The following is a 22335-nucleotide window of genomic DNA, read 5'->3' as shown; positions in this document are numbered from 1 at the left end:
TGATATGTATGATGTTATTTAGATGTGGGTTTTTCATAGATATCCTTTATTCCATGGATGTTTAAAATAAGCACTTACTGTTCTCCATGTACCATGTTCTGTAATGCCTCGAGGCTTTGTACTGCTGCTTCCTCTTTTCTGTGCCCAGAAAACTCAAGACTTTTCCATTAAGGTTCAATCTAAGTATCTGAGGAGCTTTCCTTGTCCAACTCCATTGGAGTATATTCTTCTCCCCTCAGAGCTACCACAGTACTTTTTACATTTCTCTGCATTTTCCATATAGGGTATAATTATTTGTCTCATAGTTTTCTTAGCTCTTACAGTCAAGGACCATGCCCCTTTCCCCAGACCTGAGGCAGCACCATACAGTGGTGGATAATCAGGAAAAATTGGTTACATGGTGGCCAGGCTAGGTTGATGGAATGAGAGGAACAAGAGTGACCATTTTGTCATTTCATATAACTTTTTAAGGTTACACATGTACCCCATATGTCCTTTTAATTTTCCTCTCAGTAATCCATTATGGCTCTTGGTTGTGAATGCAACAGAAAATTTTCTAAAATCTGTTCATGTTTCAGTTAGTACAACCTCTCCAAGGAAAGTAGTCACTTCCTAATTTGCCTGAAAACTATCTCCAAGTTCCTAGGGTACCTTCTAACCTTAATATTACAGAGTAAGTAATTCTTTCATGGTGTCTAAAAATATTTTCTATCTGGTATGTAGTAAGACTGCAGGCTCTCAGTTCTCAATATCTGGCTACTCTAATTACTTACCAGTCACATAACCTTCAATAAGTTACTTCTCCAAATAGCAGTCTCCTCACCTGTAAAAGCCTAAAAAATAATCACCATTTTTCATGGGGTTATTGATGAGGATCCAATGAGATCATGGTTGGTGAATTTGAGAGCAGCTGATGATGCCAGTTGTTTTAGCCGTGTACATTGACTTCCACCTAGGCTGTGAATTGCTTGGGGATGAGGGATTGTATCTTCTCTTGTGCTGTTTTTTTTTTAAGGTATCATTGATATACACTCTTAAGAAGGTTTCACAAGAAAAACAACATGGTTACTACATTCACCCTTACTATTGAGTGCCTCCCTATACCCCATTGTAGTCACTGTCCGTCAGTGTAGTAAGATGCCATATAGTCCGTACTTGTCTTCTCTGTGCTACACTGTCTTCCCTGTGTCCCCACACACACCATGTGCGCTAATCATGATACCCCACAATCCCCTTAATCCTCCCCTACCCCTCCCCTTTGGTAACCGCTAGTCCCTTGGAGTCTGTGAATCTGCTGCTATTTTGTTCCTTCAGTTTTGCTTTGTTGTTATACTCTACAAATGAGGGAAATCATTTGGTATTTATCTTTCTCTGACTGACTCATTTCACTGAGCATAATACCCTCTAGCTCCATCCATGTTGCAAATGGTAGGATTTGTTTCTTACGGCTGAATAGTATTCCATTGTGTATATGTACCACATCTTTATCCATTCATCTACTGATGGACACTTAGGTTGCTTCCATATCTTGACTTTGTAAATAGTGCTGCAATAAATACAGGGGTGCATATGTCTTTGAATCTGAGAAGTTGTTTTCTTTGGGTAAATTCCTAGGAGTGGAATTTCTGGGTCAAATGATACTTCTATTTCCCTGTGCTTTGTTAATGCTTCTTGAAAGCTCTCATTCTGTGACTACCCATTTCATTGAAGTCAGAGAATCTTGCTTTCATCTACCCTCCTACAGGAGCTGCTCTAGCTTTCTGAATGTTTGTACTTTCCTTCCCTGGACCTTTTTCCAGTGGTGTGCAAATAATGGGTTCACCGAAATGCCCCTTTGACACCATTCCTCACAGTGTGTATGAGTTAGCATATAAATAACTTGTTGGCCACAGAGAAAAGTAGTGATTTTACAGCATCTTACTACGCTGATGGACAGTGACTGTGAAGGGGTATGTGGGGGGGACTTGGTGAAGGGGGGAGCCTAGTAAACATAATGTCCCTCATGTAATTGTAGATTAATGATACAAATAAATAAATAAATAAATAAATAAATAACTTGTTGGCTTGACATGGTCTCTTCCAAAGAGTAAAAGTGCTTTTTTATCTACTATCCTGTTGGTTCTCACAGAATCTCTGGAGACAGAGGTGAGTATGATCACTAGTTTTATCATTGGCTATCCAAAGCTAAAGTCAACACTGGAGTCAGTTAAACCCCACAGACATTGTCCTACGGAATGTGTGATGCAGTGTCTAACTGGGAAAGAACTGTCAGAGTAGGAAGAGCAACCAGAAGACCCAGGTTTGAGTCCTGGCTCTAGCACTTAATGGCAGATCCTTCAAGATCTCATTTCCATTTCCTCAGTTAAAGAGGATAAAAATAATAATACTAATTTCAGGGGGCTGTGAAGAGTAAATGTGAAAGGTTCTTATGAGTGCTCATGTAATATGATAATTACTGAGAGCCCGGTAGCATGGCTGTCTTCATAGCGTTTTGAGCCTCAGCCGTGGATTGGCGGAGGGCAAAGAGATAGGCATACTGGTGCTGCAGGCCAGTATGGGTGATGGGCTTCCCTTCTCTGGTAGAGGCTGGCCTTAAAACTTCAATTTCCCCCCAGATCCCTCCAGGACCACCTCACCCTTCCCTGCCTCCAGGTCTTTGCTCTCTGTATATCCTTGGAGTTTAAAGCACTGTACCTGTCTCCAAGGCCCCTGTCTGAGGGCCTCCTGCCTCTGAGGGAAGTCTCACCTGCTTCAGGTTGCAGCCTTTGAGTGCTTCAAACCCCCGGCCTCTCTTCATTGATACTCCTAGTGTTAGATGGAGTTTAAGCTCCCTCAAGGATGGCCTAAGCCCTAAATATCCAGGGTGGTACTGGTCTGTAAATTGGGCATGAGAAACATTTGCTGAAAGAATGAACAAATTATCAACAACTTTTTGAACATCTATCATGTGTTAGGCTTTGGTGTTTCAAAGTTGAGTAAGACCAAGTTCCTGCCCTTGTGGAGCTTACCATCTAGTGCAGTAATTTAAGAGGCACTTACAGTAAGTACATTATTTGTTTAGTCTTCATAGCAGCCCTTGAAGGAAGTTGGAGGCCGAGAGATGTGCCCAAAGAGGTAAAGCCAGGCCAGGGCTTGTCTGAGGCAGGCCCACTGTGGAAGCAGAAGGGCCAGTCTCATACTGTCACCTCCCAGGGGTGCCTAGAGATTCACTCCTTGCTTCCAAGGGTAGTGCCCAAAGATTGGAAAGTGGCCACAGAGAGCAACAGTGAAGAGTTCCAGCTCCAGGATCTAATCATGTCACAGTTCTGTCAGGCATTTACTTTGTAACCTTGGGCAGGTTACTGAGTCTCTCTGAGCATTAGCTTTCTCATCTGCAAGAGAATACTGGGATGGCCATCCTTTACTTTTACCTACTCAACAGTCAGTCCTACTTGTTAACAGCACTCAGCTGTTGCTTCCCTCCCCAGGTGTAACATGGGAGGAGGTGTGTTCATTAAGCTAGCGAGTCACTTGCTCTCTGGAAATGGATTTTTAGTGCAGTGACCCAAGGACTGAATCCCGCTTCATTATTGCAAGTGAAGCCTTGACAAAAATACTGGTTCTTAATCCCTGGACCAGGGGGCCTCTCTGGTTCCTAACCTTTGCTGACTAATTCTGCCTCTCCTCCCATCCTGTGAGCTCCCCACCACAACCTGCCTCCCACATCCCTCTAATAAATTGCCTTCTTATTCAAGCTCATTTGAGTTTTTATTGCTTGCACAACAAAAAAAACTGATTAGAACACTTACCTTGTGGTATTGTAAGGCTCAAGTGATTAAGTGAAGTTTGTGAAGTGCCTAGCCAAGTCCTAGCAGCATAGCAAGTGATCAGTGAGGCGGGTGGTTGCCTGTGAGTTAACAGTTGAGGGAGGGGAGCAGGTCATGGATAGGGAGGGAAATTATTACTGGTTTTGGCTCACTCAGAGAAACCTTCCCCCAAGTGACAGTCAGAAGGAAACACACGGGAGGGAAGTCCAGGCTATGGTATGCTCATTTATTCAAAATGTCTTTATTGAAACAGAAATGATACAGCAAGAAAGAATGAGGTCTGGGAAGATGTCTTTGGGCACGGGATGGAGCCCAGACCTAGTGGTTACAGCGTGGAGTTCTCCCTGGCCCTTGACTCTTGCCAAGGAAGCAAAAACACAGCAGCAGGGAGGAGATGGGGTTGGCAACAGCCCTCTGAGCTCTCCTTCACTGCTGGCGTGAGGTGCCTCTGAGCCTTCTGGGCAGCTTTGCCCTCCTCAGTCCTCCAATCTCCTTGCCAGGGCCTTTATGCCACCTTTCTGTAAGGGCCAGCCTCCTGCCAAAGCGCATAGAAGCCACTCAGAGGGCAGGGTTGGGGGTGGCAAGCAGTGGGACGTGGTCACAGCGGTTAGGGGGCGGCTGCCGCAGCAGGGAAGGCCGTCGGCACAGCTCCCCATCCCGGAGCACCTCAGGCAGTAGTTTGCGTTTGGTCTCTGGCAGGAGCATAATGCTGAGGATGCAGAGGAGGGCACAGGCTGCCAGCACCACGTGCTGCAGGAAGGCTCCGTGGCCCATGTGGAGGCGCTGGGCTGGGCCACTCAGCCCTCCGAACGCCCCCAGCGCCATGATCAGGCCCAGGCCTCGACCCCTGGGAGACGGAGGAGGTTCTTAGCCTGTAGTTGGGGGCCTCACCCACCCCTTCATCAGCCTTCCCTCCTTCATCCCTCAGGTCCTGTCCTCAGCAGGAGGCCCGGAGGCCTGTCCCTATCCCCAGGAGCACCCCTGCTCTCACCGCACAGTGGTCGGGATGACTTCAGCAGCAAGGAGGGTGCTGAGGATGCCAGCAGCTTGGGAGGAGAAGAGGCCAAGCACAGAGAAGGTGGTGATGGCGGCCTCGTTCAGATCTGGAGGACCGAGAGGGAGAATGTGAAAGGAGGTGGAGTGATCATGCTTAGCCCTAGTCCTGGCAACATCTCCTTGGCTCTCTGATCCTATGGCCCTAGCCAGGTGGCTCTGAGCATCCACTGATTGGGAGAACAGACAGGGTTGTGTGGCCAGGGGGAGGGTTGTGGAAGATCTGGGCCAGGTCTGGTCTCGGGAGGCCTGGGCCAGAACCACGGCTGAGCCTGTCTGAGGCACCTCTGCTGGGTTCCTTTCCTAAGCCACCCTGTGGGGAAGGAGGATGCTCACAATCCCACAGGCCCAGCAGGACCAGGGATGCAATGCCAGTGAAGATCATCAAGAGAAGCAGAATGCCCCGGCGGCCAAATCGGTCCACGGTGACCCCCAGGAAGACACAGGCCAGGGCAGCTGTGCCGCTGGCCAGCAGGGAACACAGGTAGAAGTCCGATGGGCTCCCGCCACCGCCCACAGGCTGGTAGCAGTGGCGAATGGCATGGGCAATGAAGCTGCAGGAAGGGTGAGAAAGCAGAGAACAGTGTCTGATCCCCATCTGCAGCCATCCCTAGTGCCTGCTGGGTCCTTAGGCCTTCACCCAGCCATCCCCCATCCCAGCTGCTGGCCTGGCTCTTGGCTTAGACACCCAGGCTCACTTGGTGAAGCCCAGGATAAGCAGATTTTTCCAGATGTTGCGGTAGTTGAGCAGGGAGGTGAAGGAAAAGGAGGATGTTGCAGGGAGAGGGCAGTTGTTCTCCAGGTCTTTGGGAGAGAAGAGCTGTTAGAAGAAAAGCTGAGAACCCAGGGTCTTCCCACATGGATGGTGGGGACCCTGGGAGAAGGTGGCACAGCTACAACGATGCAGAGGGCACCAATATGTGTGCACATGAGGTACCACCTGTAGGGACCCATTTCTTACCTTGCAGAGCTTCCTGGGCTTCTTCTCCCAACATCTGCCCATGGGGCCGGTTCCTCTCAGCCAGGATCCTCAGCACGGATTGGGCCTCCTCAATCTGTCGGTTTACTATCAGCCACCGTGCAGACTCCAGAAACAGACCAGGCCAGCTGGGGGCAGGGTGGTTGGGGGTGCACTGTGAGGCCTCCTGTCTCCTGACCCAGGGATGGGAAAGGCCCACCTCTGGGGGGCAGGGCTGGGGCAGGCCTGGGCGAGGGGCAGTGGAGAATCTGGGCTAGAGCTAGGCTGGAGGTAGAAATGGGAATGGCCAGACAACAGGTGGAGGGTGGTACTGACCCATAAAACAGGAAGAGGATGCAGGGAGCTGTGATCATTCGCTGCAGAAATCGCCAGTCCTTAGAGACAAGGGCCAGGCCCAGAAACAGGAAGTGCCCCCCAACTCCCACCAACTCTCCTGCCAGGGCCACCCGAAGCCTCTGGGTTGGGTCACACAGCTCCAGGCCTGGAGATAGAGCAGGGACAGGGAAGAGAGGGCAGGGAGGAAGAAGGTGTGGGAGAGAAGAGGGGAGGGAGGGAGGACAGAGTGAGAACAGACCCCGAGTGGAGGCTGCAGCTGTCACCTCCCACAGACTAGCCTCTGAATGGCAAAGAATGGAGAGATTTTTCAGTCCTCTTTCTTCTGCTGCTCAAACCTGGGAGGGCTTGAGGGTCAGAGGCCCTGGGAGTGTTCAGCATTCCCAGTTCACAGGTGTTTTCATGTAAGACCTCTTATTTGACATTCATATCAATCCTTGTTCAAGGTCACACAGCTAGTCAGGATTTTATTTTTTAAATAAGACTCTATTTCCTGGCAGCAGTTAAGACCAGGGAAAGGAAGGCCTTAAAGATCATGTGGAGAGAAGCAAGACACTTGTATCCTTCAAAGGCCTGGGCAGAAAGACAGGTGAGGTCCTGAACAGCTGAAATCTGGGGCTGAAGGGATTGAGGGAACCCTAGGGGGCAGTGGGAACAGCCTGGGGATGCAAACAGTCAGGCATGAGCCCCAAGAGAACAACCTCTGAAGGGTGCCACTCACGCATCAAGTAGACCCCAAGGTCAACACCAGCAAGCAGAAAGCCCAGGAGGAATCGGAGGGCCATGACACCTGTGGAGGAGCCTGCAGCAGCCCCTCCCACTCCACAGGGGCCCACTAGCCCCAAGGTCAGTAGCACAATTCCTCGACGGCCAAACCTGCAAAATGGGGAGAGCCTCTGGTCATCCAGACTTCCTGGGGGAGGAGTAGCTGGGTGGGGCCCAGCTGCCCACCTCAAATGGAGGTATAAGAATGAGGCCCTGGAAAGCAAGAGCTGGACTGAAGCTAGAGAAGATGGGAAGGGATAGGGACCATGGGTAAGTGATGTCTGGCAACTGGGCACTGAGGTGAGGCTATGGTTCTGTGAGGGTGGGACCACTGACTCTTGGGGATAAGGCTATTGGTCAGAGATGAGGGCACTTCTCCATGGAAGTGAGACCAACCCAAAAGGGGATGGTATATTGCTGAAGAGACTTGGAAACACTGATTCTTGGGTATAAAGCTATTGGTCAGTGAGGGGTGGAGCTTGTCTTGCTCAAACTGGTCAAAAGAGATGGAGTTATTGACACACGGGGTTGGAGCTAATGCTCTATGTGATGAGACCATTGGCCACTTGTGCATGGTGATTGATAGTATTGGTCAGTGAAGATGGAGCTATTAATCTTATGAGACTGAGTAATTGATTTTGGAGAATGAGGCTATTGTTCCATAGGGTTAGGGCATGGGTCTATTAATCCATAAGAATGGTCAGTAGGAATGGGGCCACTAGCCAGAAGTTGGAGCCAGTGATCCAGGAGAATGGAGCTATTAATGCATGTGGTAGGGCTATTGATCAATGAAGATGATCACTAATTTTTGAAGATTGGACAATTGATCTTTGGTGATGGAGCCGTTGATTCATGGAGTGGGGATGTGAGTCCATGTGGGTGGGGCTATTGGTCAGTGGGGATGACTATAGAAATCCATGAGGATAATCAGTAAGGATGGGGTCGTGGGAGATGAGATCTCTGAGATGAAGATTGGGGTTCCTGGCTATTGGGAAGGGGGCCCTGATCCCTGAGAGTGAAGCTACTGACCCAGTAGTGTGGGGCCATTTTTCCATGGAAATGAACTTATTGGTTAATGAGGCTAAGGCTACTAAATTTAGGATATCGAATTATTGATCTTTAATGATGAGGCTATTATTTCATAGAAATTATGCTACTGGTCTGTGGGAGTGGGGCCAGTGATGTATGAGGATGGGCTATGGACCTGTGGGTTTAGGATCATTTGCCCATGGTGGGGTGTGACTACTGGGCAGTGAGGACAGGTATTAATTTTTGGGGATTAGATTACTGAATGTTGGGTTGCCTTTGATCCATGGAAGTTGAACTAGTTATCCATTTGGGTGGGATTCTGGATCAGTGGAGATGAGCCTAATAATAAATGAGGATAGTTCATAGTGATGGAGCATCTGGTCAGTGGTGATGGTGTCAAGAATCAGAGGAGACGGGCGTTTTGATTCCTGGGGAAACCATGGGTTGGTGGGGATGTGCTGTGGATCTTTGACATGATGTCATTGATTCATGGAAAGGGCTTTTTGATCTGAAAGGACCTGAGAGCACTGACAGCCCATGAAGATGAGACTGTTAATCTCTGGGGGATGCTAATGTGGTCACTGATCCATGGGCATTAGACTACTGACCCGTGAGTGTGGAGTCATTTGTTTGTAGAGCTGAACTGTTGGTCAGTAGGAATGGGACTGTTGATGTTTAGGAATGTCAAGGAGAGCTCAGAGGAGGAGTTAGGACTTTTGATCTGTGGAGATAGGGTGTTTGGTCAGTGAGATGGGGCTTTGTCTTTGGAGAGGAGACAATGGAGATGGGATGAGGAATGGGTGGGTATTCCCTTGTGAGGAAGAGATATGGAATTATTTCTTGATGGGTAGTGAAGTTGAGCAGGGGTGGGGCTGCATGCTATTGAACAGAAATCCAGAAGACTGCTGAATCCAGCCCATCTTCTTCCACTTCTCACAAAGGGCAGCTGCTTGGGCTAGCCTCCCTGGTGCCTTCTCCCCTTTCCCCTCCTGTTCTCAAGGCAGCCCTCACCTGTCGGCAGGGTAGCCCAGGAACAAGTAGCCGGATGCAAAGCCCAAGATGAAAAGGATCTGCTCCAGGATCACTTGCCAGCCCAAGTCACACACCAGATCCCACTGGGGATGTGAGAGGATGGAATGCGGGTAAGGCCCCGCACCTGCTAGTCGCTCTCAGCCCACCCCCAGACCCTTGGCCCAGCAGGCAGCCTCACCTGGCCGATGGCGTTGGTAGTGAGCACGGGCAGGCCGTTATAGTCCCAGTCCTTGAGACAATGGTTGAAGTCCGGCGGAGCGAAGCCGCTGCAGGAGGGGTCTCTACTGGTGGCGACGCGGCTGGCGGCGCTGGCTGCTAGGGCCGAGCTGGCGACGCTGACGCCGCTGGCGTTTGGGGGTTGCTCCCAGCCGGAGACGTTAGGAGCGAAGCCCCCGTAGTGGCAGTGTAGTGGGGGCGCCAGCGTGAAGATGGGGTCCGAGGCCATGCCCAGCGCCACGAAGAGCACCGGCAGGCAGCAGAGGCCGAGCTGCAGCTGCTGGCCGCCGCCCAGCGCCCCCACCTGGGCGAGCAGCGCCTCAAAGCTGAGGGGGCCGGGGGGCACGGCCAGCGACAGGCTGCTGCCCATCCCGTCGCCGCCCGCGTCGCCCTCCCCCTCCCGCTCGCGTTCGCGCTCCCGCTCACCCTGCAATTGCTCCGTGGGCACCACATCTCCGAGGGTCCCGACCTGCTGTAGGGGTTTGGGGGTTGCAGGAGAAGGGTGAAGAGGAGAAAACCGCAGAGGGAGGGAAGAGGGCGGGCGCGAGCAGCGAGGAAGACGAGCGGGCGGGGGATGCGCGGGAGGAAACTGCCAGGCGCTAGACCGGGGAGAGGGGAGGTGATGGCGTAGCCCTCAGGGCGCGGGCACTTACTCCATTGGGGCTAGGAGTAATCTCTACAGTGCTGTCGATTTTGCTGCCGCCCCCGCCATTGGGCTCAGGGGTCCCGGTAGCTACTCGGGGAGCCAGCTTGCCGATCGCAGGGGCCCTGCCGGCCCGCACCGAAAGGTTGCGCTATCCTGTGGCCCAGGGCCGAAACGTTGCGCTGTCCTCTGGCCCAGTGGTACGCCAGGTGCTCGGACACCCAGGCTGGAGACCCCGTTCTTGCAGCTCTGCAGCCGAGCACCTCCTCCTCTGCGATTTCTGCGTTGCTTTCCCCTCCCCTTCCTCCAGACTCTCCTCCCCTTCCCACGTCAGCAGAACCTTCGGTCCAGACTCTTCGTCAGAGAGAAAGGGGGGCCACGGCCCAGGGGAGTGTGGGGATGGGGCTCTGTCTCTGTTCCCTGGGTCTGCGGGCCATTGCGGTAAAAAGGGGAAAAATGCTGAAGGATAATAGTTAGCCCAGTCTGATGCCAGAGATTCCTCCTTTGCTTCCAGTTCTTCATCATCCATCCATCCACCCACCCACTCATTTCATTAATCAGTAAAATTTATTAAGCGTCTACTATGTGCCAGGCATTGTGCAAGGCTCTAGGTATGAGAGAATAGACAAGATCCACCCAGGAGTAGCTCACGGGGAGAAAGCCCTGTACACTGGGGATTCCAGGACAGGGCATGCCCATGGAAGGCTGGGTTGTGCACTGACTGCACTCAGCCTGTCTTCTGTCTTCTACAAGACCACTTCATCCAGCTTCACTGTGGTTGAGTCTTACTCATTTCCCAACAGCATTTGGCACGGTAGACCACCCCTTCCTCTAAACATTTTCTTCCTAGGCTGTTAAGTCCCACACTCTCCTTGTGTTCTCTTTTCTCCATTGCAGGCTCATCTTCACCATCATTTGTGTCTGCAATCCTCAGACGCATGGTCCTAGGACCTCTCTCATCTCACACTGATCTCACCCATGCTCACAGCTTCAAGCACCCCCAATGTAAATACAAACTTGATTCCCACACTTTCATCTTCAGCTCCCACCTGGCTTCTAAGCCCCAGACCCATGAAGACACCTCTTGTTTAACATTTTACAGGTGCATTTGTGTAAGATTAAACTCATGCTCTTCTCCCTGTATCTGGTTTTCTTCTAATGCTTCTTTCCTCAGTGAATAGCATCCTCTTCATCCAATTATGGCCAAATGCTCAAGTGATAGCCCTTAGAGTGCCTCTTCCTTACTGCACAATTAAATCTTTTACAAAATCCTGTCCGTTTTACTCTTATTGAGTTCTCAGTCTCTTCTCTCCAGCTTATCACCATTAGTCAACTCCCTGTTGCACAAACTACTTTAGCCTCCTAAATCCTCATTGAGGTTCTGCATGTACTGTATTTCCATTCCCTTCCCCTGTTATTTATAGTGCAGATGGAATCTTTTCAAAATGCAGATCTGTTCATGTCCCTTTCCTGCTGAATAGCCTCCAGTGGCTTCTCCTGTCAAGGTGAATGCTAATATTCTAGACACCTCACACATGGTCCTGCATGCCTGGTCTCATGCTCTCTGCACTCATCTCACAGGCCTTTCAGTTTTTGCAATGCCCTTGCATAAGCTGGTCTTTATGCCTATGCTTTTCCTCCCCCTCAGTCAAGTTCTCCTCCCCCTTTAGCTGGCAGCTCAAGGATATTTGCCTCAGAGAAGCCTTCCTGAGCTCCTTGAATTGCTACTCAAAGTGTGATGCACAGACCAGCAGCACCCATATCACCTGGGAGCTAATTAGAAATGTAGAATTGCAGGCTCTTGAATCATGACATGCATTTTTAACCAGACCCCCAGGTGTATGTATATTAGAGACACACTTCTTTAGAGTTGATGCCTAACAGGTACTTTATTCTCTAATTTCAGGTAAGGGATAGAAAGGAGTATCCTGAGCCTTAGACCGGAAATCCATTCCCTGTTCAGAAATTTTCCAAACATGGGAAACTCTCCAGTCCATTTAACAGCCTCCCCTACCTATTTCAGCATTTCTTCAGGATTTACTTTGGTACTGCCACAGCCAGTATTTCTCGGGGATTTTTGTCTGTGTCCTTGTGTCTGTCCTGGAATTAAAATCCCTTAACTTGATGTGGTGCTGGATTGTTCACATGACTGTCTTGTTGGGGCCTCACAACATGACCATTATGATCGTCCTCACAATACAGATGACACCAGGACTCAGACGGACTGGCAGGATTTACCCACAGACAGGTATATGGCAGATCTGGGACTTGCACTGAGACCTCTGACTCTAATTACAGGTTGATCTCTTGAAATTCTTCCTGGAGGATGATGGAGAATGGTCCATTTTAAGTCTTCAGCATGTAGGGGTGAATTTTGGTGGCCCCAGAATCTGGAAATGAGTTTTCTCTTAGTGAAAGGATAATGAAGGAACCCCAAATAGAGGAGGCATATGCATAGTGGGCACCAAGAGACTAAGACTCTGACTGAAGTCTGGGGTGCTTCCAGTCAGTCACTGTGCCAGAGCATCATCTTGGAGAAGCAGACCTGAAGAAATGGATCTGTGGCTTGGACTTCTTCCCTTGTGGTAAATAGCTGGAGTGATCTCCCACCTAGGCCCTGAGGACTGTAGACTTCCGACACATGGCCTTCATCTGCCCCTCAGCTCCTCTAAAAGACGGTGTGTTCAGACGGTCAGCAGGAAGCCTGGGAAGGGAGTTTAAGGGATGAGACCCCCCCTTGGGTGAACCTGGGGTGCCCAGGCTGGCCAGCTGCACTCTCCTACTGGGCAGAGCTGTCCTATGGCAGAAAGGTGAGGAGAGGCCTTCTGTTGGGGTGAACTCTTCAGACGACAGCAGCTTTAAAGGCTCTCATGTGGCTAACTTCTCCATAGGTACACCTCCCTAATGACATCACTTGACAATGAGGTCTTGGAGGAAAGATCCTTGGTCAGCAATCAGCATTAGCCTTTCCAGTATGCTAGTTCTCACTCTTCTTGATTCTCTCATCCTCAAGTGGTCCCAGCTCAGATACCACTACTCCCAATCACCCTGTCTGGTCTACTTCAATGGCCTCGCCCTCATCTGGTTAGTTCTTCATATCATCCAGTTTACTCCATTACCAGCAACTGTCAAATCTTTGGCAGGTTGTACTTTTTAAATTTACTTATTTTAACTGCCTCATTTCTATCAATCCCACCCCAATATACCTTCCCAACTGTGCCTGGCCCATCATGGGAGCTGAAACCTGCCAAATGCATAGCCATTGAAGAAACAGCAAAATTTCCATAGGTTTAGATGAGGGGCACTGTTCCCACACCCCTCCAAAAAAAAGCAGAGGCACGGAACCAGATAGCAGGGTTTATTGAGGCCCACCTCTCTCCTGCCTCCTGCGGAGAGGAGCCCTCTAGCCTCTTCCAGACCTTCACATTCTGGATGGCCAATATCCTGTCCTCACTCTTGGCCACCAGTGAGGTGCTGATATTCTAGAGCCAAGAAAAGCACAAGAAAGGGGCTCTGGGTGGCCCCTTGTTTCAGCCACCTAATTCTCTGGGGCCAAGCTTCCAGAGGTGGCTGGCAGTGCAGCAACCAAGAACCTCCAGCCCAGGTTGAGGGAGGAGAGTCCAGTTCCTTCCTGCCCCAGAGGGCCTGGCACCTGCCCCTGACAAGGCAGGGAATAATATTAAATATAAATAATTTATACAAAATGGCTCGTACAAAAAGCTGTGGGGTTGGGAGAGGAGATGCCTCTGTAGGACACTGAGATGACTGGAGGAGAGGATACCTGCACCTCTCCTATTCCCTACCACAGAGCCCTCCAGCCACCCCTGGAGCCGGAAGGGGCTCCAGCAGCAAGGGGAGGGGCAGAGCAGTGCCAAGGGACTCTCAGGGGGCCAGGCTGGTGAGCAGGGTGGTGAATTGCAGGGCCTGCCCTGCCAGCTGTGCCACACACTGCGCCATCTCCTGGGCTGCAGGGCTGGATGGGTAGCCCAGCGCAGCCCCCTTGACCGCCAGCACAGTGGCCCGCAGTGCCTGGCCCAGTGCTGTGCCAGCAGCCCCGACCTGTGCTCGAAGAGGGGCAGAGGCTGCCAGCCGGCCCAGGGTGTCCCCAACAAACACCAGGTGGTGAGCAGCCACCACTACCCGCTTGCTGTGGGGCACAAAGAGGTGTGGGGGCTGGTTGGCCTGGGTGCTGGACAGCAGGGCTGCCACAGCTGCCTGCAGGGCTGAGTAGTGGTTCTGACACTGCCCTGCGTAGAAGTGCAGGAGCTGCAGATCTCCAGAAGACACAGTGGGCAGCTCCCCTGGGGACAGGGCCTCCTGAGGGCAAGAGGAGTGGTGAGTGGGAACGCTCCTGTTAGTGCCACTTGTTTTCACCTTTCCTTCTTCCTTCCCTCCCTTTGCTCCTCCTTCCTTTCCTGAGCACGATTCCTTTAGCTCTTACCTCCGTCCATCAGAAAATTGTCTCATGGCAAGTGGCAGGAAAGTACCCAGAGTAGATGTCAGACACATCTGAATTCAAACAACCTCAAACAAGTCTTTTAATTTCTTTGTTTTCTCATCTCTAAGATGGGGAATCTAGTACTCTATTGCCCAGTATAAACATAATATGAACCACATGTGCAATTAAAAATTTTCTAGTAGCCATGTTAAGGTAGTAAAAAGAAACTGGTATATTTTTTTCTAATTCCAACATGGTATTGATATAAAAATTATTTTGATATTTTTCATACAAAGTCTGCAAAACCTGGTGTGCATTTTATATTTACAGCAGATTTCAATTCAGACTAAGCCACATTTTGAGTGCTTGATAGCTGCATGTGGCTAGTGGCCCCCATACTGGGTAGTGCAGTTCTGGTAGCTGCCTCCTAGGGCTCAGGGCTGTTATACAGAACATAGAAAGGGCTTGGGGCAGAGCACTGCACACTGCGAGCACAAGGAGTACTAACAATGGCTATGATCAGTACTGACGCATGAGATGTGCTTATTTACACAGGGTCTGGCACTGGGCAAAAACCTGATAAATGGCAGCTGCTGTGATTAGGACCATTCTAGACAGAGTCAAGGAGAACATCTCACTTTCCTGAGGCCCAGAGAGATTAACTGGTAGCTTCTGACCCCCTAGCTTTTGTGGTGGAGCTGGGATTAGGTGCCAAGTCTCTTAGGAACCTAGGAATTTACAGTTTGAAGGAGCCTCAGAAGTCGCCTGGCCCCGCTCTGACCCACAGCCCAGAAACTTTCTGCTTCCCTAGCTGCTCGGTTTTCTGACACCTCTCCAACACATTCTTTCCTCTCTTTCTGAATTCCTGATATCCTTTTCTAAGTTCCAGCTCCTTCCTGTAGAATTCTAACCTCTCTGCTCCAGCTGTCCCATCTCACTGAGCTCTCACCCCATCCAATCTCTTTCCCTTGCTGGTTCAGTTGTGAATACTCTTTCTTCCAAGTTCCTGTCCCCCCCCCCCCCCTGGCTCCTTCCCTAGCACCACAACAGGGTTACCTGCTGCTCCTGCGGCCCTTTCTCCGGCTGTTCAGGGTTCCCTGGGAAGGCCTCATCCAGTGGCCTAGATCCCTGAGCTCTGTCCATGCCCTGCAGGAGGGGATCAGAGTCTCAGGGAGCAGGGTGTGGTGGCCTCTATGGGCTTCCTGCCCCTCCTCTGCCCTCCCCTCCCAAGGTCTCTCCTGCCATCAGAGGCTGTAGCCCTTAAATCTAGGTCTGGGAGAGCTCTAGTTACAGGTGAGAAGGCTCAGGGACCCCAAGATGGGTTTAGAGGGAGGAATGTGACACTGCAACAAGTGGTGTGGCCAAGTTCTGGGATCCTAGGCCATAGGGTGTAGGGCCAGTGAAGAGGGGAAGGTGGGAAGAGAAGGAGGGCCTGCCTTTGGGCCCCAGGCCTCCCCCCACTCCCCTTGGTTCTCCCAGGGGCATTTCCAGTGGGGACGACCCAGGCAAACTCACCTTCAGGTGGACATAGTCATACTCCTCAGCCATGGGGATGCCCTCATACTCATTGTGGTGTCCAGCTGGATCATCCTCCACCTCCCCACCCTCTGTATCCCCCTCCACCTTGGGGCCTCTGTAGCCAGGCAGACAGGGCGGGGGTGGGGGCAGAGGCCGATCCTGGATGCTGCCTTTCCGGCCTGGAGCAGGAGAGGGAGCTGGGGAAAGGCTGGGGCCCTCGGGGACAGGTAGGGCAGGCAGAGGGCGTCGGGATAGGCTCTCAGCTGAGGGCAACCGGGGCCTGTGTGGGGCTGGGGGGCTTCTAGCCAGAAGCAAGGCCAAGGTGTCCAGGTCACTGCAGGCCGAAGCTCCTCGGGGGTCTGGAGAGGGGGGTGCTTCTGGCCCCAGCAGAGGCACGTCATAGATGCCCTCGTCAGTGCCCCCACCTTCCTCATGTGGTAGCAGCTCCTCAGGTGCTTCATACAGATTGAGCAGGGCTGACGCCCGTTTCAAGTTGGACGGAGCAGTGTAGAGGGGAGGCCCTGCTTCCCGGCCCTCTTCCCACTCCAAATCTGGCTCCAGTTCTGATGGTGATCGTGGGGCCAGAGGCACATCATAGGGAGCTTCCTCCTCTCCAGCGGGCTGTGAGGTAACCCGGCCCAGAGGGCAGGAAAGGGAGGCAGGGGAGTCATAAGGATCACTGGAGGGAACTCGGAGGGCAGTGGAGGGCACGTCATAGACCTGGAGATGGAGTAAGAGCAGTTAGTTTCCCCTTGAGTGGTCTGTCCCTGCCCAACGTACACACTGCCTCTAGCCCTCACCTCCAAGGCGTCTCCAGGGGCAGGCAGCTGAGTCCCACTGCCTCTGGGAACCTTATAGATGGCGTCTGGGGAGGGTGGGCAGGGTCCAGCTGTTGGTCCTAAGGCAGGACATGGCTGAGCTCGGGGCGGCACCACATACACCTGGAGGGATCAAGACAGGTGGGCGGGTCAGGGGTGGAAGCCAGGGAATAGGATAACATATGCCTTGGAGAACCTGAGACACCTTCCAACCCCCTCCCTGTACCAATGGGGAAACAGAGCCCAGGAAGGGTCATCACATATGCTTCCTACAGCACAGTCAGTAGGAGCTGAGGTCTCAGGGCTCTCCAGGCTCAGAGTTGGGAGGATTCCAGCTCTCACCTCATGATCCTCACTGCTGTGCTCTGGGGCTGGATATGATGAGCCAGGCTGGGCTGGGGGCATCTGGGAGAGGCTGGGCTTGGGTGCTGGGCCAGGAGGAAGGAGCTTCACTCTGTTGGCGGGCACAATGCCCTGCTGGCCATGCAGGGAGCAGAGGCACCAGCCATCCAGCCCACCAGTGCCCTCCCTCTGCAGTATCCGTAGAACGTCCCCTCGGCGGAAGGACAGCTCCTGGGGGGACTCAGCTGTGTTGTCGTAGAGTGCCCGGGCCAGCTGGGCCTGGTGGGTGAGGTAGGGGTGGGAGGGCAGGCTTCACACCCATATCAGATCATGTCACCCCAGGTCCAAACACTTCTGAGCTCCCCATTTCCCTTAAGCTAAAACCCTAACTTCCTGACTGGGCCCTGCCTTGTTTCTAGCTTCATCCTCGGCACTCTCCCTTCTTTCTATTCCTTGAACTAGACAACTCCTTTCCCACCTCAGGGCCTTTGTACTTGCTGTTCCTTTACGCAGAATGCTCTTCCCCTGACTGGCCCTTTCTGATTCTTTAGTTCTGCTTAAATATCTCCTTGTCAAAGAGGTCTTTTCTTTGCTCTTCTCCCCACCCCATTCTGTGTTTGTCTTTACCCACTGTTTCTGCCATAATACTTTATATTAGTTCTCTATTTACTTTTTCATTATAGATTTCTTCCCTTATAGTGTAAGCCCTGTGAGAACAGGGCCTGCTATGTTCCTAGCCCCAGGCATAGGGCCTGACCTGGAATGAGTCCTGAATAAATGTATGTTGAATGAGTTTTCTCCAAAGACTCATGTACCAGAGGAAGTCCTGCTAAGGTCTCCCACAGGAGCTTCCCTGCTCCCCAGCAGCAACCCCCATCAGCAAAAAGTAAGATTAAGCAGCTGCAGACCCCACATGCTGAGTGGGAGAAACTCAGCCCAGACAGTGCCTAGGCATGAGGAAAACAGGAATGAAGCAATTGTTTTTTCTCAGTCTGAGCAAATAAGGTTCTACCACAAGAGGCTGAGGTTACCATGGAGAAAAATGTACATGCTCATGTGTGTGTGTATGTGTATGTGTGGAGGTAGGGCTGGCAGGCCAACCAAGAGCAAACATTTATTGGCCTGTTTCCAGTCCTGTCTAGTGAGGACATCTAAGAGTTTTCCTTGAGAGGAGCTTTTTTTTTGAGAGCCACATGGCTCGGGTAGTAAGTCAGATACCAAGTGCAAATTATGTATCCAGATGCCATAAATGTTTGCACTAATAATCTCATCTCATTTAATCCCCACAACAACCTCATTAGGGAGGTGCCATCATTATCCCCATTTGGAAAGGAAACTGGAACAGAGAGGTTAATACTTTGCCCAACAACATACAGCTGGTGCAGTTGATGGAGTGTGATTTGAACCCCATGCTGTTTGATTCCAGAGCCTGTACTCAATCATTCCTTCACCCCTCTGATGCCTCTCCACAATCACAAACACAAGGAACTATTTTTTTCTCCTTAAATTAATAACAGTGGTTAAGTTGAGAGGGTCCATGACTCAAACATGACTCAAGCACTTATGAAGTCTTCCTTATATCCAATTTCCCTTTGCTAGTCATTCTTCATAGGGCTCTGGTTCCATGAAGTCTTTTGGTGGGATCAAGTTTAAACTACTCACAATATCGAAATATACCCCACTTCAATTAGGTTTGGTAAGTAACTGTGCCCTCTGGCAGGATCCCAGGTGGTGTTTACACAGTGGTGGCAGAGAGCAGGCAGGCAGTTAGGTATTTTTGAGCAGATAACCATGTGGGCTGACTCATCCATTAAAAAAAATCTCAAGCTAAAGATCTCTGGCAGGCTGCATATGGCCACCAGGCCCTGGGGAGAAGGAAGCCCTGCTCTGCCAGCATGAGTGTATGTTCCTCTTGGCCAGTGTTTCCCTCAGAAGGAGAGGTTGCCCAGCCTTTCATGGCAGGGTGATTTTAAAGAGAAACCAACTTCTCTTGCCTGATTTCAAACATATCAAACTATTTTCTGATTATATTTTGGCTTCTATAGGATATTGTTCCATAGAAAGAAAACATGGTAGCCAGATGACAAATTCCTGGTTAGCTCAGTGCTTTTCTTTCTGACTGTGAATTGATGATTTGGGATGTAGCCAGGTGGATGACAGCACAGTTCTGAGGAAGATAGACCTAGGTTTGAGTCCTGGCTTTGTCCCTTTCTAGCTGGGTGACGTTAGGTAGTTTAACCCTTCTGAGTCTCAGTTTCCTCCTTTGTGGAACCCAGATCTGAATACCCATTTTCAGGTAACAGTAGTACTTCCCTCACAGGGGTTGTTGTGAGGATGGATGAGATAATGTGCCAAACAACCAGGATAAACCAGGACAAAGCTTAGGGCCAGCACAGGGCCAGTAAATGCTCAGTAAACATTAGCTGTCATCAGGATCCTGTGAGTTTAATTAGCAAAAATACTATCCCACCCACCTCTAGGTAAAAAGAAAAATCTACTTCCCAGGTCTACAAAGGTGCCCAGCTGACTCCTGAGCCAGCATCTTTATGTCAGAGTACCCCCACTATTGTCAGGACCTCCCCCTCTCCTTGCTCTGGGCTAGGGTCTTCTCACCATACAGATTGAGGCCCTAGAAGGGGTTTGGTCTGAGGAGTGAAAATCAAACTCGTCCTCGAGGGGTATGGAAGGATGTAGGAGTCATGCTTCTTTTTCCAGCCTCACAATCCTCCTTCCTAGAGTAATCATTCAAAGGGGGGCCAGAATGCGGGAGGCAGCCTCATGTTGCCTGGGAATCCTAGGGCCTATAGAGGAAAGAGTGGAAAGGGGACAGAGTTGCTTGGATTCAGATTACAAGGAATACAGGACAGAAAGCAGAGGTTGGGCTGTGGAGAGCTCCTCCCTTGTGTGAGGTTTGAATTCTGTCCAATGGGGCCCAACCTCTAGGCAATTGCAGAACCCAGGCCAGAGTTGCTGATAGACTGATTGATGATGGGTGGGGCCACCCCTGCTCTACCCCCCTCCTCAGGGGCCCTGCTGACTTATGAGGGAGTGGCTGCCTTAACAGGGGTGGCAGTGGGCCACACGCTTTCTGTAGGCCTCCTCCCACTGTCCCATCATGCCAGCTGTCTCTTCTCTTTGTCCCCAGTCCCCGGGAAGTGACCAGTGGCTGGCTGACACAGCCTCAACCTCCTCCCTCTATTTTCTTTCCAGGCCTGATCTCCCTCTTTTGCCCTATTTCCCTCATTTCCTCCATTCTCCTCTAGAGAAGGGCCTCCTTGGGCCCGTTGGCTTGTCCCATTTTTCTGGAGCCACCTCTGAACTTTCAGCCCCCTCCCAACATTTTGCTTACCTCCCAATCACTGGCCCCTGCCAACCACCGGTGTCCATTTGTTCCCGCCCATAAAAGAGCAGACAGTCTTGCCCCCTCCCCTCCAACTAGGGGCAACCTCAAGAAAGAAAAATAGGAGAATAGGGAGAGGGAAGGAAGAAGGGTGAACCCAGACCCAGAAGGAGCTAGAGATGACCGGGAAATAAACGTGAGAGGATGGGGACAGCCTTCTGGAGAAGAAAGGGACCAAGGAGAGAAACAAAGAGAGGGCAGAAATAAAAGTGACAGGTGCGCAGGGAGGATTGTGGAGGTCTCTAACCCGGTAGCTTCCTCTCCCGGGTGGACTCACCGACGTGGCTAAGGCCATGGCCTTGGCCTCCCGCGCTGCCCAATCCAGGCCAGGCTCGGCTTTGTGGACCTCAGCAGCGGCTGCCCGGCACCATGGGGGCGGCCCTAGCTGCGGCGCCTGAGTCGTGGTCTCCGCGTAGGTTGGAGGAGGAGAAAGAAAACCCACAAAACTCCCCAAATGGGAGGCAGCTTGGCGGGGCAGGAGGAGGGGCAGGGCGGGCCGAGGCGTCGCTGCGGGACTTCATCCAAGGGCGTGCGCTCTGTGCAGTCCTGGGGGCCGCCGGCTTGGCCAGGCCCGGGAGCTGCCTACCCTAGGCCGCGAAGGTACACCGGCTCCGCATGGGCCGAAAGCTCCCTTCCAGGGCCGAGGCAGGGGAGGAGGTGGAAGCTGGAGTTGTACTCGACGCCACTCCAGGCCTCTCAGGACAGCCCCAAGGGCTGGGAGAAGCCGGCGGGGCGGTTGAGCTGGATGGGCGAGTTTAGGCACCAACCCGCCCCACCCGGGGGCCGCGCGGCACAGCGGTGCTCCCAGGGCTGTGGTCGGGGCGGCCTGAGGCACTGCGGCTGCCCTGCTGCGAGGGAGGGTGGTGCGTGAGAGCGAGAACTGAGACGTTCGACTCTCGTCAAACTCGCCCAAGTTGGCAAAGGCCACCGAGAGCGTGGACGTTGGGCCGAGTTGCCCAAGTGGCTGCTTTCTGCCCGGAAACTAGCACCCCCGACGGTGAAGCGGACTCACAGTCAGGCACACTGGCTCGCAGCACGCCCAGGAGGCAGGGGTTACCAGGACGGTGCCTTACAACGCGCACGCGGGCCCGGTTCGAAGGGGCGGGACGGCCTTGCTGACGCCGCGGAGCGGCCCACCCGCCCCCTCCACTCGGCCCCAGCGCGCTGGGTTACTAGCTCCCAATCCCTCCCTGGCCCGCTGCTCTCCGACCTCGCCGCCCCGCTCTCACGCGCCCTTAGCAGAGCTCGGGGCAGCTCCCAGGTGTCTCTGGGAACGGAGAGAAAGGCCACAAAGCAAGAGGAGCAAAGAAGGCGCGGAGGAGCAGGGCCCAGGGTCCTGTGGACTCGCCTGGAGGTGGTGGTGCACTGAGAGGCTAAGAAGGCTCCGGGGGTCGCGCGTGGCTTTGGGGCTCACCCCGCTCGTGGCTCCCCTTCCCGGCTCCCGGTTCCCTCTCACGGAAGTTCCTTTCTCCTCCCCTCGGGCCCTCTCCGCTCCGGCGCCGGGCTCAGTCCTGGGGATTAAGAGAAAGGAGGGAGGGGGAAAAGGGAGGAGAAGGGAAAGGGAGGAGGAGAAAAGAGGACGCTCTCTCCAAAGGCGGGTGTTGAGTTTCAGCTCCGGACCCTCGGGCCAAACTGCACGCCCCCTCCCGGCCCTCTCCCCGGCGCCTTCTACCTTCCGACGTCGCGGCGGACGCCCCCACCCGGCAGTCTGGTGCGCTCACTCCTGGAGGTCACGGCTCCCCACCACGCCTCCGCCACCGACAGCCCCGCGCCTCTCGGCGTCCTTTTCATTAGCCCCCCATCTGTCTTTCCCATGCAAGGAAGGGAGCGCGCCTTTCGCCTTTCTGGGATCCTCAGCGGAGCTTCCCTTGGTAGGGTTATCGGGGGCTGGACAGGGATTCTGGCCCTAGAGAGGGAGTGTGAAGCCTGAGCGTCTAGTCCCAGAGCTGCGGGCCGAGCGGGT

General features: G+C 52.4%; 2 protein-coding genes across 12 annotated transcripts; both read right to left on the bottom strand.

Annotated features, from left to right (window-relative positions):
• Positions 1-4011: 4011 nt before the first annotated feature.
• SLC22A17 (solute carrier family 22 member 17) lies at positions 4012-10167 on the bottom strand. 3 transcript variants are annotated; one of them, XM_017665139.3, is made up of 10 exons: positions 9867-10167; positions 9176-9685; positions 8977-9080; positions 6893-7047; positions 6154-6319; positions 5821-5966; positions 5558-5663; positions 5196-5413; positions 4798-4909; positions 4012-4653 (listed from the first exon to the last, which is right to left on the bottom strand). In XM_017665139.3, exons 2-10 carry the CDS (start codon positions 9581-9583, stop codon positions 4365-4367), a joined length of 1704 nt encoding a protein of 567 aa, XP_017520628.1. In that variant the 5' UTR covers positions 9584-9685; positions 9867-10167; the 3' UTR covers positions 4012-4364. The 3 variants fall into 3 exon arrangements, with proteins under 3 accessions (XP_017520628.1, XP_017520629.1, XP_073067601.1); XM_017665140.3 differs by having other exon boundaries at positions 9176-9682; XM_073211500.1 differs by lacking the exons at positions 6893-7047; positions 8977-9080; positions 9867-10167 and having other exon boundaries at positions 9176-9313.
• Positions 10168-13199: 3032 nt separating this feature from the next.
• On the bottom strand, positions 13200-22248 carry EFS (embryonal Fyn-associated substrate). Of its 9 annotated transcripts, none has more exons than XM_073211502.1 (8): positions 22045-22248; positions 21721-21883; positions 20650-21217; positions 16973-17251; positions 16613-16753; positions 15810-16532; positions 15351-15440; positions 13200-14173 (listed from the first exon to the last, which is right to left on the bottom strand). In XM_073211502.1, exons 3-8 carry the CDS (start codon positions 20665-20667, stop codon positions 13739-13741), a joined length of 1686 nt encoding a protein of 561 aa, XP_073067603.1. In that variant the 5' UTR covers positions 20668-21217; positions 21721-21883; positions 22045-22248; the 3' UTR covers positions 13200-13738. The 9 variants fall into 9 exon arrangements, with proteins under 9 accessions (XP_073067603.1, XP_073067607.1, XP_073067606.1 ...); XM_073211506.1 differs by having other exon boundaries at positions 20650-21220; positions 21787-21883; XM_073211505.1 differs by having other exon boundaries at positions 21787-21883.
• Positions 22249-22335: the final 87 nt, after the last annotated feature.

The sequence above is a fragment of the Manis javanica genome, chromosome 8, assembly GCF_040802235.1.
Source record: "Manis javanica isolate MJ-LG chromosome 8, MJ_LKY, whole genome shotgun sequence".
Lineage (NCBI taxonomy): Eukaryota > Metazoa > Chordata > Mammalia > Pholidota > Manidae > Manis > Manis javanica.
The sequence above is the reverse complement of the archived record's forward strand: the minus strand, read 5'-3'. Positions and strand labels throughout refer to the sequence as shown.

What these genes read in the sequence shown, in the direction of transcription:
- SLC22A17 (XM_017665139.3), bottom strand. Translation starts at nt 9,583, where the DNA reads ATGGGCAGCAGCCTGTCGCTGGCCGTGCCCCCCGGCCCCCTCAGCTTT. An exon ending in CCTGCTGGGCCTGTGGGATT is followed by an intron (nt 4,910 to 5,195) that starts GTGAGCATCCTC and finishes TCGGTCCTCCAG; the next exon opens with ATCTGAACGAGGCCGCCATC. An exon ending in GTCATCCCGACCACTGTGCG is followed by an intron (nt 4,654 to 4,797) that starts GTGAGAGCAGGG and finishes TCCGTCTCCCAG; the next exon opens with GGGTCGAGGCCTGGGCCTGA.
- EFS (XM_073211502.1), bottom strand. An exon ending in ACAGCAGTGAGGATCATGAG is followed by an intron (nt 16,754 to 16,972) that starts GTGAGAGCTGGA and finishes TGATCCCTCCAG; the next exon opens with GTGTATGTGGTGCCGCCCCG. An exon ending in AAGGGCCGCAGGAGCAGCAG is followed by an intron (nt 14,174 to 15,350) that starts GTAACCCTGTTG and finishes TCTTGCCCTCAG; the next exon opens with GAGGCCCTGTCCCCAGGGGA.